The sequence below is a fragment of the Solanum dulcamara genome, chromosome 12 (genome assembly GCF_947179165.1).
Source record: "Solanum dulcamara chromosome 12, daSolDulc1.2, whole genome shotgun sequence".
Classification (NCBI taxonomy): Eukaryota; Viridiplantae; Streptophyta; class Magnoliopsida; order Solanales; family Solanaceae; genus Solanum; species Solanum dulcamara.
Window position 1 is genome coordinate 64,284,201 of NC_077248.1, and position 17,172 is coordinate 64,301,372.

At 34.2% G+C, this 17,172-nt stretch overlaps 4 protein-coding genes and 1 non-coding gene across 5 annotated transcripts; 2 read left to right on the forward strand and 3 right to left on the reverse strand.

Annotated features, from left to right (window-relative positions):
* Positions 1-907: 907 nt before the first annotated feature.
* On the reverse strand, positions 908-3,663 carry LOC129877442 (pentatricopeptide repeat-containing protein At1g03560, mitochondrial). The gene has a single exon (XM_055952943.1). The coding sequence runs from the start codon at positions 3,598-3,600 to the stop codon at positions 1,465-1,467; it is 2,136 nt and encodes a 711-aa protein (XP_055808918.1). The 5' UTR covers positions 3,601-3,663; the 3' UTR covers positions 908-1,464.
* A 2,551-nt stretch (positions 3,664-6,214) lies between these two features.
* Positions 6,215-7,338, reverse strand: LOC129875840 (uncharacterized). Its single transcript, XM_055951065.1, has 2 exons — positions 6,320-7,338; positions 6,215-6,255 (listed from the first exon to the last, which is right to left on the reverse strand). The coding sequence occupies exons 1-2, from the start codon at positions 7,236-7,238 to the stop codon at positions 6,215-6,217; spliced, it is 960 nt and encodes a 319-aa protein (XP_055807040.1). The 5' UTR covers positions 7,239-7,338.
* Positions 7,339-7,353: 15 nt separating this feature from the next.
* LOC129875841 (uncharacterized) lies at positions 7,354-8,471 on the reverse strand. The gene is made up of 2 exons (XM_055951067.1): positions 8,227-8,471; positions 7,354-8,152 (listed from the first exon to the last, which is right to left on the reverse strand). The coding sequence occupies exons 1-2, from the start codon at positions 8,469-8,471 to the stop codon at positions 7,354-7,356; spliced, it is 1,044 nt and encodes a 347-aa protein (XP_055807042.1).
* A 2,195-nt stretch (positions 8,472-10,666) lies between these two features.
* Positions 10,667-10,738, forward strand: TRNAQ-CUG (transfer RNA glutamine (anticodon CUG)). The gene has a single exon. It is a non-coding gene; the product is annotated as a tRNA-Gln (tRNA).
* An 804-nt stretch (positions 10,739-11,542) lies between these two features.
* LOC129877437 (protein SYM1-like) lies at positions 11,543-16,708 on the forward strand. The gene is made up of 7 exons (XM_055952933.1): positions 11,543-12,092; positions 12,909-13,049; positions 13,209-13,322; positions 13,411-13,584; positions 15,080-15,195; positions 16,242-16,326; positions 16,415-16,708. The coding sequence occupies exons 1-7, from the start codon at positions 11,721-11,723 to the stop codon at positions 16,418-16,420; spliced, it is 1,008 nt and encodes a 335-aa protein (XP_055808908.1). The 5' UTR covers positions 11,543-11,720; the 3' UTR covers positions 16,421-16,708.
* Positions 16,709-17,172: the final 464 nt, after the last annotated feature.

Here is a 17,172-nt window from a genome sequence, read left to right on the forward strand (position 1 = left end):
AACATCTTTTTTTCAAAACATTTACAAGACCCTCTATAATGACCTGAGGAAACACATACGTATAAACTCACCATGATCCATTAAGTATTTAGGGACCACTCAATAGAAATTACGCGATTTTTCTCAATTTTTCATATATTAGTCAATGATTTTTTTGTTGATATAATTTTTGGGTAATTTTTTTCAAAAACTTTTACAGGACCCTCCGTAATTTCTTGGACGAACAGTATGTATAGTCTCATCATGATCCATACCATTTTTTAGCATTTAGGGGCTACTCAACAGAAATTGGGCAATTTTCTTAATTTTTCATGTGTGTTAGACAATGCATCCATCTACTACAGGCAATGAGGCCAAAATCCACCTACTATACAGACAATGAGGCCAATATTGTTGTTATAGAACAAAATTCTCATATTTTTGACAGTAAAAAAGAGTCTCTTACTCCAGGCAAGTAACCAGGGTTCCATTCCTTCCTCTGTGTGCTCTCTTTCTTTGAAAAGGTAGGTGAACATTATATCAAAAATAGAGCAGCCTAAAACTATGATAGTGCAAAGGCAGTACACTGGTTAGGAATCCTTCATTACAAAAAAAAAAACAGAAGGAATCCCACTTTACAAAAACCTATTCCTGTAAAGGTTCTATGAAATTTAACATACCATGTTCATCCTTTACATCATATATATTACACCAACAGTCAGAAACATTTGAATTTCAGTATCTGGGCAATATCTGGCAAGGTAGCATGTAAAGTTCCACTACATGGTTTAAGATTAAGGCACAGTTATTGTGTGTATGAATTACCACATCCACGAAGAAACGTAAGCATTCTTCCAGCTGCTTATTACTTGAGCAACTGGAGCTTGGGACTGTCATAGTACCTCTTTTAGAACAAATATGAGATAAGTTGTCTGGGAGTACCATGTTTTGATTGATAGCAAGAACTGCTGAATCAACTGATAGAAAGCATTAGTGTAGGCATGGAGCTTATGAGAAGAATCTTTGACAGATAGTAACTAATATGAGTGGTATATAATCCCATCCATCAATTTTAGTTGTGGCGGAGTTTGACAAAGTATTTAAAATCAACAGAGGGGGTAAGCAATTTGTGAGTTGACTGTACTTCCAGTTTCAACAAAAAAGAAAAGCCGTATCTAACGCAAGCAAGATGATTTATCACACTCTTTATAGACAAAAATTTCAATTAACTTTACCTCTTGCTTTGCTTGTTAGAACTCCATAAAGTGGCAGATATGCATAGCTTTGTCAAATGACATGTTCATTGCTTATTTGATCACATCTTTGTCCGTTTTGCCGCAGAATATTTAACTAATAACCACCCATGACAGCATAATAGCATATTTGAATATCCCAATAATAACCACAATATCCAGCTTTCACCTCAGCTTTCAACCAAAGCTCAAAACTTTATCCTCCATTCAATGCTACCTTTTATCCAATGCTTCAGCTTTCAACCAAAACTCGAAACTTTACCCTCCTTTTAATGCTACCCATCCTGTCGTATCCAATGCCAATCTTACTATGCATCAACTTCACTGCCATATCAGCATTCCCTGTCTTCCTCAAGGCATTAATCAAAACAGTACGAACTTTTCCAGGAATTTCTCGACCTCGATCCACAACCCCATCAGCTAATTTGCAAGCCTCTTTTACACGACCTGCCTTGCATAGAACATTAATCATATCTTCAAAAGCTGTCTCCAGGATAACACCCATTGGTGCCAGCTCATCCAATATCTTACATGCTCTTGCTACCTTTCCAGAAAGACAAAGCCCGGTTGAAAGGGCTCGAAAAGAAGCAGCATTTGGAGTTATACCCTTATCAATCATCATATGCCACAATTTAAGTGCCTCTTCATTTTGATGCTCTTTAAACATGCCACTGATCAATATTGTGTATGTATAAACTGTTTGATCACAACCTTCATCTTCCATTCTCTTAAAAAGCACCAAAGCTTCATCAATTTTCTCATTTTTGGCCAAGGCATCGATAAGCGCATTATAACAATAAGAATCACGTGTACATCCCTTCTCAGCCATCTCCTCAAAGAGTTCTCTGGCCTCATCAACTCTCCCTGCCTTTCCTAGACCATCAATAAGACTTGAATAAAACATGGCATTGATAGCTACATTGTTATTTTGACAGTACTCAAGCCACTGCATGGCCTCATCCAACCTTTCACTCTTGCATAAACCATTTACAATAACCCCAAATGTTACTTCATCCGGTTCAAATCCTTCATTCTTCATTCTATCAAAAAGTCTCATAGCCTCATCCAAGTTTCCATGTTTCATGTATGAGTCAATTAGAGCAGTATAAATTGACAGATTAGGTCTCAAACCTTTCTTGATCATATTTTCAAAAACAGTAAACCCTTCCAAAACCTTCCCGACTTTACAAAGCCCTCCAATCACTAACGTATAAGCGTGTGGTGGAATATCCAAGTCCTTTTCCTCCATTTCGTGATAAAGTCCCAAACAAGAATCAAAATCTCCCTCCGCATAACATGCTTGCATCAGAGTCATGTAAGTAATCTTGTCAGGCTCCACTTTCCTAACCTCCATGTCTCTAAATTTCTCCATTGCCTTTTGAAGCTTCCCAGATCTGCAATACCCCTTAATCATAGTATTATACGTAACAATATCCGGATTAACTTTCCCATTTTCCATAACCTCAAAAACGCGTTTAGCAGATTCAATAAACATGGAATTCACCAGTCCATTCATCAAAAAGTTATAGGTATATAAACTAGGCTCAATACTATTTTCTTTCATTTGTCTCCACACCCATAATAATTCTTCAACCATCCCAAGTTCTCCAAAACTCCTAATCAAAGAATTAACAGCTGCCACATTCATCAAGAAACTACTATGCTTAAATTCACTAAACACATGCTTAATCCTATCCAATTCACGTGAAGCAGATAAAATCTGAACTAAAAACACATAGCATTCACAATTATGAACAAACCCTTTTTGCTTACCAGCCCAATAAAAGAAACGAAACGCGATATCAGGCTTACCCAGAAGGTAATCTGACTTCAACACATATGCAACAAAAGTGGGAGATAATTTAATGAGAAATTTGTAGCAATAAGCATCTAAATTCTGCTCCATCAATGATGAATTGTCTAAAAGATTCAAAATTCGAGAGACCCATGGTGACGGTTTGAGATCTTTGCGGTCTGTGATTAAGTCAGAAAGATCAATGAATGGATGAACCCATTCTGGAGGTGGAAGGTTAGAACCAGTGAATACCCATTTGGGTTTAGAAGTGAAATTTACATAAAAATACGGTTTTTTGGATTTGGGTACTCGAAAAAGAGGAAAATTCATCCATTCTGGAGATGAAATGTTAGAACTAGTGAATACCCATTTGGGTTTTGAAGTGAAATTCAAGTAAATATATGGTTTTTCCGATTTGGGTACTCGGAAAAGATGAAAATTTTGGACGAAATGGGTCTGAATAGAGCGGAATGGATACAGAAGATTGATGTAATCGATCCCAACTTGTTTGAAACTGCTAAGTCTTTGATTGAGTGATTGGTTGTGTGAAGGGTGAAAGTTTGTTTGTGCCATTGCTGAGGTTAGTGTTGATTCTTGAAGTTGCAGCAATGGCAAAAAGGGTTTTTTTTTTTTTTTGAAGGTTTTCAATTTCACACTTTTAACCTTTAATTAAGCAAAGAGAATTATTTTAATCCTTTTACTAAGGACAGTTACAAATGTAAACATATTTGTCATTATACAACATTATTACTATTAAATAAATTTTTATCATTTATTTGACTGACTAGAATATCACCACTCACGTGAATGAAAGAAAGTGTTTTTCTCTCTCTCCAGTCCTTTCTAATCTTTTACTTTAATAAATAATTTTCTGATTTGATTTCCTCTTCTTCTAATCAAATGCAGACACAATTAAATCTAATGAAATTCGAAGAGAAAATTCATGACGGAGCTCATTTCAGGATGGTTTTTGCTCCAGTCATGGCAAATCGAATTTTCTTCTCCACTTTCCAGTTCGAGCTAGCAGCCTATGCTACTCTTTTTATTCCTCTTTGTTCTTGTTTTTTTACATACCCCGTAAAGACATTTTGATTTCTGAAATTTGTTATTTTTATTTAATTTTTCGATCAAGCTTTCAAAATGGTTTTTTATCTGATTTGCATAGTTGAAGCTTTCAAATTTTCAAATTGGTGTTTAACTGGTAAAGTCAAGCCATGTAATCTGTCAAGACAAGGATGCGGCATAAAATACCCTTGTGTTAGGTCCTTTCCGGACCCTGCAAATAGCAGGAGCTTTAATGGATTGGACTGCCTTTTTTTAAGATTTGTCTTCCATGGTAGCTCAAGTTTAGTAGGTGATGGGTTTGGCTGTGAAAAAAATGTGTTTGTGGGTCTTTTGTTTCACCTAAATTCATATATATTCCTCTCAAAAATTGCTAATACTCTCCCTTTATATTTTTGAAACCTATACGCTATAAAATATTGGATTATACAATTTCGACTAGTGATGAAAAAATTGAGCTTTGAAATTTCAAAGTTGAGTTCCACTTTGAATTTTGCCACTTTTAAACTAGGTAATACTATTTCTATGATACTAATTTCTATAATTTAAGAAAAAAGTTATAATTTTTGCGGTTTGGGGCTTAAGCTCACCTTGAATGAGCCTTTGACAAGACTGTTGGACTGCTGTCATTATAGAATGGTTAATTAACACTAACGAGAAGATCAAATAAATAAATGTCTGAATTGAAGCCTGCAACTTGGGTTCAACAAAACTATTTCTTGGTGAAATAGTGAATTTCAGTAATGAAAATTCACAACCTGATTTCTCAAACGTCATAAAGTTTTACATATTATTGCTGCCTTTTTAAAGTAGAAAAACAACATTCTTACACTTGTAGATTATCATTCGTGGATATCTCTTTATAGTTATTTGTTATGGGCATGTTTTCAGTTTTGACATCTCTATCTGCAAATATTGTTGTCTACAACTGAAGTGTTGTGTCTTCTTGAAACAGGAAGGTAAATAAGTTCAACGATTCAGATCCTCTACTATTCACGAGCTTGACAACTGATGACCTTAAAGGTACAGAGTGATGTTTGATATGTTGTTTACTTAAGACTAAAATTATATTGTTTAGATACTTCTTAGGTAAGCTGATGAAATTTTTTAGTTAGATTTCGAATTAAATTATAAAAATATTTATCGTCTATTATAGTAATTAACTTCATTCGGAAACAGCCGTCCTACATTGGTAGGAGCCAGATCTGCGTACATTTTACCCTCCCCAGACTCCACGATGTGGAATTGCACTGGGTTGTTGTTGTATAGTAATTAACTTCATTAGTTAGAACATTTTGCTTAAAGTCGCCGTTTCGATTTTATCTGTGGCCCTCTCCCTTGAACTGAAAATCAAATTATAGAGAAGCATTACAAAAGAAGGATGGTTTATTTCAAGTTAAGATCAAGAAGAATAAAAGATAGTTATTTAAGTTGCATTCAATTTTAAAAGAAAAAATACAATCATATACAGTCACCAGAAGATAATCAACTTTAAAGTCATAAAAAAAATCTAGGTCTAAACACATGTCCGTAATGCCATTGGCTTTCTTTTAACTTCTCTATTCAAGGGACAAATTTCTTCTGAGCTCGCGGGTCACTTCTTACTCTCTTACTATTTTGAGAAAGCGCTTCTTGTAATCTTGACAATGGGACATACTGTTTTCCCATTTTCTCGATGATGAGTGGTCTTGTACCTTCTCTGGAATGCTCACCAAATTCTTCTAAAATGAATGTAGAACTCTTCAATTGTTCTTGAGGTAACCTTGTCTGATTAAGTTGATGGACCTACAATACACAAATAATAAATAAATAAGCCAGCTAGTAAGGTCAAATATATACAGCATGAGTAGACAACAAGAAAGATAATTACAACTTGTTCAGTCACAAATGAGGAACTGGATTGCCTTGATGCCACATTCTCAATAATAGTGCTTGAAACCTACAATAAAATTATATTTTAGTACTCTTACGCTTGATGAAGAGAACCAATTTATAGAATTACTTACTTCTGTTGCATTACTAATTGTAGAAGGGCCTTCTTTTTTGACTTGCTGATGTATTTGTTGATGTGAAGCTTCAGATTGGTTTCTTCCCATAAGAATAGGGCATTTTCTACTATTATGCCCTAAGTTTCCACATGATCCACACTTCTTTTTTCTGCCTTTTCTAGATACTTTTAACAAGGTAAGTTTTCTAGAATTTGTTTCTAGAATTAGTTTTTTTGGTCTACCTGGTTGTGCCTTGTATATGGGTGGAAGTGGTGGTTCTATCCCCGTCTTAGGCCATTGATCAGAGCTGACAATTGGCAAAATGGATGGGTTATAACTCTTCATGTACTGCTCAACTGTGTAGCATTTATGAACATACATTTTAGGTTCATCCTTCTTAACCCATATAGCTGCAATAGCATGACTACAAGGTATTCCTGTTAATTCCCATCTCCTACAAGAACATGTTTTCTCTTTAAGATCAACAGAGAATAGTCTACGATAGATGTCCTCAGTTTGATAGTGAAATTGATCAGATTTAGTGGCAATACATTCTGCAGCTTTAGCCTTATTTTGCTCTAGCTTCAGTATGTTCTTTGGACAGATTCTCTGACAATACTTCATCATTTTATCTCTGTTCTTTTGAAGTCTGGACATCATGTAGATCCTAATTGATTCAATCATTGTCCAAATATGCTTGTCTCTTACCGGTAGAAGTACACTATTGAATGACTCACACAAATTATTAAATAACACATCACACTTTGAAAAGGGAGAGAAAAAAGCTCTTGACCAGTGAATGGGGGGCTTATTAATGAACCATTCAGGGGCTTTTGGATTTAATTTCCCCATTTCTTCCATATGCTTGGAGAATTCAGCTTCTGTAGTTGCTCTGGCAGCTTTCCATAGGACATCTTTCAATGCTTGTCCTCCAAAACCTTCCGTCTTAAAATTATTGTGCAGATGTCTCACACAAAATCTGTGTGCAACATATGGCATTGTCTCATCAAATACTGGAATTAAACCTTTTTGCTTATTTGAAATGAAAGTCCAAGCAGAAGGATTTTGTGAAATACCTAGATCCTCGTCAAGAAGTGTACGAAACCAACTCCAACTTTTCTTCTGTTCACCTTCCACTATTGCGAACGCAATAGGATACATGTTGTTGTTTCCATCAATGCCTACTGCTGTCAGTAGTTGCCCCCCTAGTTGGTTCCCTTTCAAATGGCATCCATCAATCCCTATTATGGGTCGACATCCAGCTAAGAATCCCTGTTTACAAGCTGCAAAACACAAATAGTCTTAGAAATCTCTTTCTATCATTGACCATTGTTTTTGAATTTTCGTCCAACTTCAAAATACATGTAATCCCTGGATTACTCCTCCTTATCTCAGCACAATAATCCCACAACATCTCAAATTGCTCTTCTTTAGTCTCTGTAATTAGATCTAATGCCTTCCTCTTTGCCATATAAGCTTGATTTCGTGAAATGGTACAATTATGAGTCCTCATCACATGATCTTGAAATTCTTTCACACCCCAATTTAGATTAATTTTAAGCTCTTCTACGTACTTCTTAGCTAAAAATTCAGAGTCAGTCGTCTGGTTATCTCTTTGATTGCCACAGGAATGGTCTGGACCTATTGTCTTGATCATGAAAGACTCACTTTGATTAGCCTTTGATGCGAATATGAACCATTTGCAGCTTGACACCTTACAAGTTGCCCTAGATCTCGTACTTTCATTCTTTTTAAACTTGATATCCTTTTTTTGAATCACAGAATGTACCTCAACTACCTTTTTGAATTCCTTGCTATTACTGAAAATCATATTAAGTGCAAACTTAAAATTTGGATCTTCCAAATCCCTAGTTGGATTGAAAACAATAGATCTTTTATGATTTTCATCGTCAGAATCTCCATGCAAACTCATCAATTCCTCATGTGATGTAGCAAAGTCATCTTCTTGAGTGTCATTCGAAAACATAGCCAACAATATTTGAGGAAACTCCAAGCTCAACAGTTTTTCCTTTGACTTGATTATCTCTACTTTTTCCAGTAACACCCAATCCTCTCTACAGTAGAGTTGATGGTTTTATCAAAAATCAAATCAGTTACTTCTAAGGAATAATCAGAGTCATGAAATGACTCACATTCTTCAGTTGTCGAATCATTCTCATCACTTTTCTCGATTACATCGACATCTATCAAACCTTCTTCATCATGTAGGACTGGGCCACCCTCGGAATCAACCACATCATAGTTCCACTGATCCTCATCTGTGTGCTCGACAAATATCTCTACCTCTTCATTGTCGGGTATTTCATAAAAAAAGTTAAACCAAAATTTTACTTTTCTATCATTGACTCTCAACTTTTTCATACTCCACCTCATCTGAATGATAGAATTTTCTTCTCTCTTGCAATAGTCATAATAAGCTATTTGTCCACTAACATAGTTCATCTCTGGTTCAAACACCCACCGACCCTTATAGTGTAGTTTAATGGTGTACATATCTGAATCTCCACCTTCATCTGCCATGTGAGAAGCAAAAATAGCAGCTATTAGGATTGTTATACTAAATAGAACCAATAAAAATATAAATTATCATACAAGTCCAAAGTAGTTTTGAATTTGAATTATGTTTGTTTTAATTCTTGAAGAATTGAGTTATATGTATGAGATTTTAGTACTACGCAGTTTAATTATGTGCACACCCTCGTGTCTTCACTTCTATCTATTGTTAGAAAAAATTATTATCTCCATAATACTTAACTGCATGAATTTGTTTTTAATGCAACTTTAATATTTTTTAAATATCAACACAACCCATAATATACAGACATACACTGATACGCATTATTTCAAAAGATGGACCAAAATATATAGTTTGTATTCATGTATGAATTGCTATATAACCAAAGATCTTAATTTTTTTTCATGAAGCGATATTAAAAATTTAGTCTAATTAAACTCAACAGAGTACTCACATGTCGGCGTGAATTGTAGCCCACTCTTGTAACGCAGTTTCAGTGTCGAAAAGATTATTTTTTTTTCCTCTTCAACAGGTGCAGTGAATTGCTATGTGCCCTAGAAGGAGTTGATGAATTATTTTCTCACACAAAAGAAGAGACAAGTAAAGAGATATTGTTCATCCACCAACAAACCCAAAAGCTACTCAATTCATGGAATAGACGATTAGTTTCTATAGACAATTGAGAGAAGAAAGAAGGGCTAAGATATTGTTATAATTGGGGGAGGATGTTATGGAAGACTCTAATTGTGTTCGAATGTTTAGGGGTTTTTTTTAGTTTTTTTTTTTATAAAAGTGTTCCTTATTTTAATACTGGAATTGCCCTTGATAGTAATGACAAGTCTGCTTACATTTGTAACTGTCGTTTGTAAAAGGATTAAAATCATTCTCTTTGCTTAATTAAAGGTTAAAAGTGGGAAGTTGAATATCACAGGGATCAAAATCATAATAAGATAGTAACAGAGGGACGAAAACAATTATTTTTCCTTTTTTCAAATATAAGATGTTCATGAGATGTGTGTATGCTAAGTTGGGTTGAGAATACAATTCAATAATAAAAATGTGTTCTTTTTAATAGCTTAAGTTTTTAGATAAGAAGGTGGCGAACTTTAATATGATATCAGAGCAGGCAGGAGTTTCGAGATCGAATATCATCGTCATCTAAATTAAAAAGAATTTTCATGTGCTTGGCTCATGAAAAAGAATTAGGCTTGTATTTGTGAGGGGTGTGTTGAGAATATATTAAATGAGATTGTCACACACTTAATTGGCCCATGAAAAAAAATTAGACTCGCACATGAGGAAGCTTGTTGAGAATATAATTAAATGAGATAGTCACACACTTTATCAAGTTGACTCAATTCTTTGAGCTTCAAAAACCCCCTCTCACACTCATCGGACCATTCAAAGGGAACATTCAATCTAGTCAGCCTAGTAAACGATGCTACTATAGAAGAGAAGCGCTCGACGAACCTTCTGTAATAGCCTGTCAATCTAACGAAACTCCAAATAAAAATATCAAGTTTTAATTTAATTTGAGTCAAATATCACCCTTATCAAAATAATCACAAATTAGAGTATCTAATTGTCAATAGAAATCAAGTTTAATATGCATTTTGTTTAGAAGTACAAGTATAAGTTGAGTTTTATATCATATTTTAAGTTCAACTTAAAATAACCACAAAACACATGAATATTCCCTTAAATGTGTTATTCATGTATTCGAATTATATTACGTTGTAGTTGAGTATTTGAATATATTGATAAAGTATTTCTATAAACATTTTTGACTTGTGTTATCAAGCATGTTTTATGACTTCTTACGGATATGATTAATTTATGGATGAGTTCTTGAAATTTTATTAAAGAAAAATAAAAATTTAATGTCAGAAATATCTAATATGAACATTTTATCATGTATTTATGTATTCAGTTAATTTTAATTTCTAAACGAAATATACTTGTAAGTTTAAAGGGTTTTAGATGGACATTACAACTGTAGTGTAGTTTTCCATTTTTTAGTGATTAAATTAAGATGTTAAATTGCAGACAAAATGGTTCTATGGTCTAGTGGTTAGGACATTGGACTCTGAATCCAATAGCCCGAGTTCAAGTCTCGGTAGAACCTCTACACTAATTGCATTTTGCAAATAAAAGTACATGAAATATTTATTTTATTTCATGTAAATTTATCCGATATTAACTTGACACTCTCCTTACAGAACAATAAATAAAATGAACAATCTTACTATATCACCATTTGAATATAATAACTTTGATTTTTGGGAAGAATGACTATGGTTGGTAATAAGGTGAATTAGAAATTAATGATTGTTTGATCGCACACAAAATTATCCTGGAATTATAATCTTGAATTTATAATTCTGGAACTAATTATCTCACATGAGAGATGAGATAAAATAATTTCAAATTGGATGGGATAACCAAGATTAAGGTTGAGATATCTTCAACCAAACATGGTATAAATTTAATCTTAATCTTGAATATCCCACCTTATCCCACGTACCAAATAACTTTTTAACTGATAAATTATCTCTTGATTCTAAAGTGGATAAGTAAAAGTAGACATCTATTTTTAACAAAATCGACAAGTGAAAGTGGATCAAGGAGATATTACAATCTTCTAAAACATAATATATAATATCCTCATTGTCTAACAAATGATAAATCACCAAATAATATAATTTGATATAAATACAAATAAGTATTTACTAGCTAAATAACTTTTCAATAAAAGTTAATCTTAATAACTCAATTTATTAATTATTTGAATTTTCATATCTCCTTGATGAACGTTCATTTCCCACCTTACAATCCCCAACCTCTTTTCCTATTTCCTCTGGCGCCTTCCCTCAACTTTTTTTATAAAAACTACCTAGCATATCTTTTTTTTTATTTTCCACAGAAATAATTTGTTCCTTGACCAAGATGTTTTGACACATTTTTCTGGTTTTTTCTACGAGTACACCCCCGCCCCACTGCCCCAACACACACACCCACTACAAAGAAAAGACATTAAATAAAATTATGTATTTTTCCCTTTCAAACTCCTCTCTCTTATACAATAATACAATAATAACAAACCAATCATGTCAGCACTCAACAATTTTGCTACTCATATCTTCTCTTCTACCTCAAAAAAATCCCTTCAAGAACTAAGAAAAACTCAAACTTTATCAATCAACTTTTCTCCACCTTTCACCGTACAAAATTTACCAAAAGCCCCATCAAGAATTAGTCTTGTTTGTCCAATAAATGCTGTCACAGAAGATAGGGAAGCAGAGACCAGCCAAGAAGTTGAAAAGAAAGAATCAAATGGAACTGAAATTGAAGAAAAAATCAAGAAGAGTTTATTGTCCATTTTGTTGGATAAAGATAGGTTTTTTAATGCTGCAATTGTACTTGGTGCTGGTACACTTGCTATCACAAAGTTACTCACCATAGATCATGAGTATTGGCATGTAAGTTATTTTATTTATCATTTTTGCTTTTGGATATTTCATATAATGAAGGGGATTAGGGGGGTAGTTATTCTAGTGCCTCTTGTGATCAATTCAAAGTCAGGAACTAGGATTTGAACTTTATGTGTTCTGAATTTGCCACTAGCTCGTGTTAGTTAGTTGATTATTAATTAAATATGTTTGTTTGGTTTTAACTTGACACGGAGATTAATAAATTAAAGGGGACTTTTGAATTTTGTGGTTTTAATGTATCAAAATGTCAGTTGTCTTAAATATGTCAGGTAGAAAGTTACAATTAAAGAGTTGTTAAAAAGGAAAAAAGACATTCATTTTGAAATGGACTAAAAAAGAAAGTAAGACAAACAAATTGAAATGAATGGAGTATATATATTTAATGGACTTTCTGTATAAGCAAAAGTTATTGAGTTCGTCCGAATAGGTACATAGTTTTGTTGCTTTGCCCCCAGTGATAAAAGTAATGAACTAAGTTGGATAGTCATTATTGAAGTGATAATTAAGTAAATAAAAGTGTACACTTCGTATCAGTTTAAGCTTTTACTAGATGAAATAGTCACAAAATTCGACTTGTTAACAAGGCCGCTGCCCTTTATCAAAAACAAATTTTGCGTGCTTGGACCATGGAAATGAACCAGGCTCGTACGCGAGGGCACGTGTCGAGGATATATAATTAAGTAAATAAAAGTGTAGCATCTCTGACAGCTTAATCTTGTAGATGAAATGATCGCACAATTCAACATACTGCAGCCTGCTCCACCCCTCCTTGTATGGTTTTAATTTTCTTGATTGTATACTCAGGGATGGACCCTTTACGAGATACTGAGGTATGCCCCGGAGCACAACTGGATTGCATATGAAGAAGCGCTGAAAGCAAATCCTGTGTTAGCTAAAATGGCCATCAGTGGTATTGTGTACTCTGTAGGAGACTGGATCGCTCAAGTAAGTACTGTCTGAATAGTTACGTGTAGTTATCTTTTAGGTGATTTGATAGTGTAAAACTTTCGTATACTGTCAGTCTATGGAAGTTAAACTCTTCCGAAATATTGTGAGTTGTTTTTATTGGTCTAAATTGTTTCGTTTTGTTCTGTTGATTTACAGTGCTATGAAGGGAAGCCTCTTCTTGAATTTGACCGGACTCGCATGTTTAGATCTGGTCTTGTTGGATTTTCACTTCATGGTTCCCTTTCTCACTACTATTACCAATTTTGTGAGGTGGTGCTTCTGGCTCGTATCTTGATTGATCAACCATATCTTTTGACATATTTTGATGAAAGCTAAAAGGTTTAACTCTAACTTACAGGCTCTATTCCCGTCCAATGATTGGTGGGTGGTTCCTGCTAAAGTAGCTTTTGACCAAACCATCTGGGCAGCAATATGGAATAGCATCTATTTTGTGGTCCTTGGTTTCTTGCGTCTTGAATCCACAGCCAATATTTTTGGCGAACTCAGAACCACGTTTTGGCCCATGTTAACGGTAAGGAATTCTCTTGATCTATCTTAAAATGCTTGCAACATTTAATGATCTGAAGTTGAATATAGCTATAACGGGAGTCGGGAATAACAGAGTATTAGCTCGAGATATTGAGTTGGTTTGCTGATTCGGTGGAAGTTAGTCCAAGTTTACTGTTTGGTCTGTTAAAGATTGGTTTGATATGAAGCTGAACATATCTTCAAGGCCAATGTGTATTTTGCCTTCTTTATAATATTATAATTTATCCTTTTTAATATTGCCATGAGGTACTGGAAATTTCAAAAACTATGATACTTATCGATGTTACTTGAGATCTAAGATGGCTTGCATGTTTTTAACAAGGCATAATACATAAACAGACACTTAAACAAGGCATAATATGATGACACTTATCAATGCTATTCGAGATCTAATATGGCATGCATGTTTCTAACAAGCTAAGGCATAATACATAAACAAACACTTAAACAAGGCATAATACGATGATACTGATCAATGCTACTCAAGAGCTAAGATGACCTGCATGTTTCAAACAAGGCATAATACATAAGCAGACACTTATGCAAGTGTCTTCTAACAATATGCCCAGGGTAGTAGTATTTCACATTGGCCTATCATATAAGATTCTAGTATTCAATAGAAGTTTAGGATAGCTGTTGCGTTGGAACTCAAGGAGTAGAACTATTTGGAGTTGTTAGTATATTCATAGATACTGTTTTAATATATGTTCTTAGAATTTTAATATGGCGAATGAAGCCTGCAGGCTGCAACCAAGCCAATGGTGTTGCTTCTGATGAACCCACGGGACTTTCGTCATCTCCTTAGACCTTAATGAAGAAAATGTTTAAGCGGCCTTAATTCTGGCTGTTGAATTAGCTACTTCTATTTCCATCTTTCGATCCACCAAAAGGAGAAAAGTTAGCTTTTACTACTCAGAAAAGAAAGAAGTAATTCGACGTCATGAGCACAGAAAGCACTCCATATCTTTTTCTTAATTATCTATATTAGTGTGAAAAGCTATTTAAATTTGAAGTTTCGGATCGATATATCATTTCAGCTGAACCACAAAACGTTTCAAGACTGTTCTTTTCTTATACCTTGTACCATTTCAAATGTATTCTATCTAGATTATAAGAGTATATTCCAAACAGTTGATTGGTGCAGTTATGTGATACTCTGAAATTGTAGTGTCCTTTGACGTCTATGCCCGTCTTCCTTGAACTTTTATTGATTTGTGGACAATAAATTATGAAAAACTAACATTTGTGCACAAGTTAGACTGAACAACACCGTCAATAAAAGAGAGAGAGAGAGATTTGTATTTGTTTACTCCAAGAGGGTGTAGAGTGGGTACACATAGAAACTCTATCGAGTTCAACTCTTTCACTGACTAATCATAAATTTCGTTTAATACAAACTCTTTGTTGTTCTGGTACTTGTGTAGATTCTAGTTTAGCAGAGATGATGTCTTTGAGAATACTAAATTTAATTCTTGCAGGCAGGATGGAAACTTTGGCCATTTGCTCACCTAATAACTTATGGCGTTATTCCTCTTGAGCAACGACTCCTTTGGGTGGACTGTGTCGAACTGGTTTGGGTTACTATTCTCTCAACGTGAGTTCCTGATTCAATTTTGCAATTTGCTTTCATATAACTGGTGACAAAAATAGTATGTGGAAATCGTTTGTATTCTCATCCTTACAAATTGTAAGTACAAACTTGCAAAGACATTATATACACACACCGTAGATGTTGCTTGTGTTTCTTTTCAACTTCATCTGCGGATTACACAACCGTCCGGGGAAACTATGTATCCCATTTTTTCGAGTTTCATACTTGAACTATTAGATGTGTAAGTTTCTTAATAAACTATCACCAATTTTTTATCAAAACACACCTCAACTATCTATTGTTCACTTTTCTTACCTGAACACTTGAAATATCACCATATTTCAGGTAGGAAAAGTGAACAATTGATAGTTGAGGTGTGTTTTGATAAATAAATGGTGATAGTTCAGCTAGGAAACTCGCATACCTGATAGTTAGGTATATCAGGTATGAAATCAAAAAACGGAAATATTTTAGGTGTGTTTTTGACCATTAATGCTTATTTTATTTGCCTTACGTATAGACCATCCTCAATGGTGTTTGTGCTGCATTGGATCTTTCTGAAGTAGAAAACCTCTCGAAATAGTGTATGAACTGGACGATATATCATAATTTTGTTTGAGGTATCCACCTCCTGTCCATCAGTGGAGGCTTATATTTTTCTTTTGACAAGAGTCTGACATTGTAGCGCAATTTGCAGATAAATGGCTTACAGGTTAAACACTAAAACTTAAGTCGGAACCTTCAACATCTTTCTGTGCTAAGGGCGGAGTTTAAACTAGAGAAGGGAAGGGATTGGAGAGAAGTGAGGACATCAACATTGTAGTACATGATCTATCCAATATTAAAGAATGGGATAGAATAAGATAACACGAATCTAGAAAACGAGAAGTTCACGATCTTTTCCCCTCCTCCCTTAGATTTTGGCATCGAGCTCTGCATTGTTGAGACTTCGCAATGCTAAGTGTCTATACATGTCATATCATATACACTAGAACGTCATAAATAAGCATATATAGTATCTTCATTACACTTGAACTTCATATTTGCAGCTACTCAAATGAGAAATCAGAGGCGCGGATATCTGAAGAATCATCGGAAGCTAAATCTGATTCATCATCGAGTAAATTGCCCGAGGTACTAGTCCAAACTAAACTTCCCTCTTCAATCTTGGAGTCTCCTCACTTTAATGCACTAAAGATTATTCTTCTGTTTGCATTTCCAGGATTAATCAAGCAAAAAAACTTCAGAGATTCTGAGTTTTATCATCAAGTTGTAGTAAAAAAAAAATAGTCATTGAGAAAGCTATTTATTTAGGAAATTAAAAGTGTCTTAGTGTATATAGCCAGTATGTAATTATTATTATTATTACTATAATAACTTGCTCTCCTTGGCCTTACCCCTTGGTGAATGGGGGAAGATATAAAAAGAGGAGTTTAGTGTGTGAAGAGAAACATCATGTAATATAATTTAGTCAAAAACATATCCATCCTGTATACAAATTTATCTTCTTCTTGTTTCTGCTTCTTGTTACTCTTCCCTTTTTCACCGATCCTCTGATTGAGGATTTTTGGAAACAACATCTCTATCTTTTCCAGACTCAATTTATGAAATTATACTGGAATTTTTTTTGTTGTTGTTTGAAGTCCTCCAATCTGATAATTCGAATTCACGGTTCATTGAAGGGGAAGTGTATACTATTAGAAATTGACTCGAATTTGAGATTTTTGGTTAAAGGAGAAAGAATCATATTCAGTCCTACACTTGTTTGTTGTCATTGAGAACAAATATTTGGTCTGTAAGAACGGCAAAACGTAAATAAAGAGTTTTGTAGAAGTTTTTTCTGATTACTTTACTGCTAGGAATGACAATATATACAAGTATAAAAGATAAACAACAATTGAAGGGGAAGTGTATTCTATTAGAAATTGACTCGAATTTGAGATTTTTGGTTGAAGGAGAAAGAATCATATTTAGTCCTAC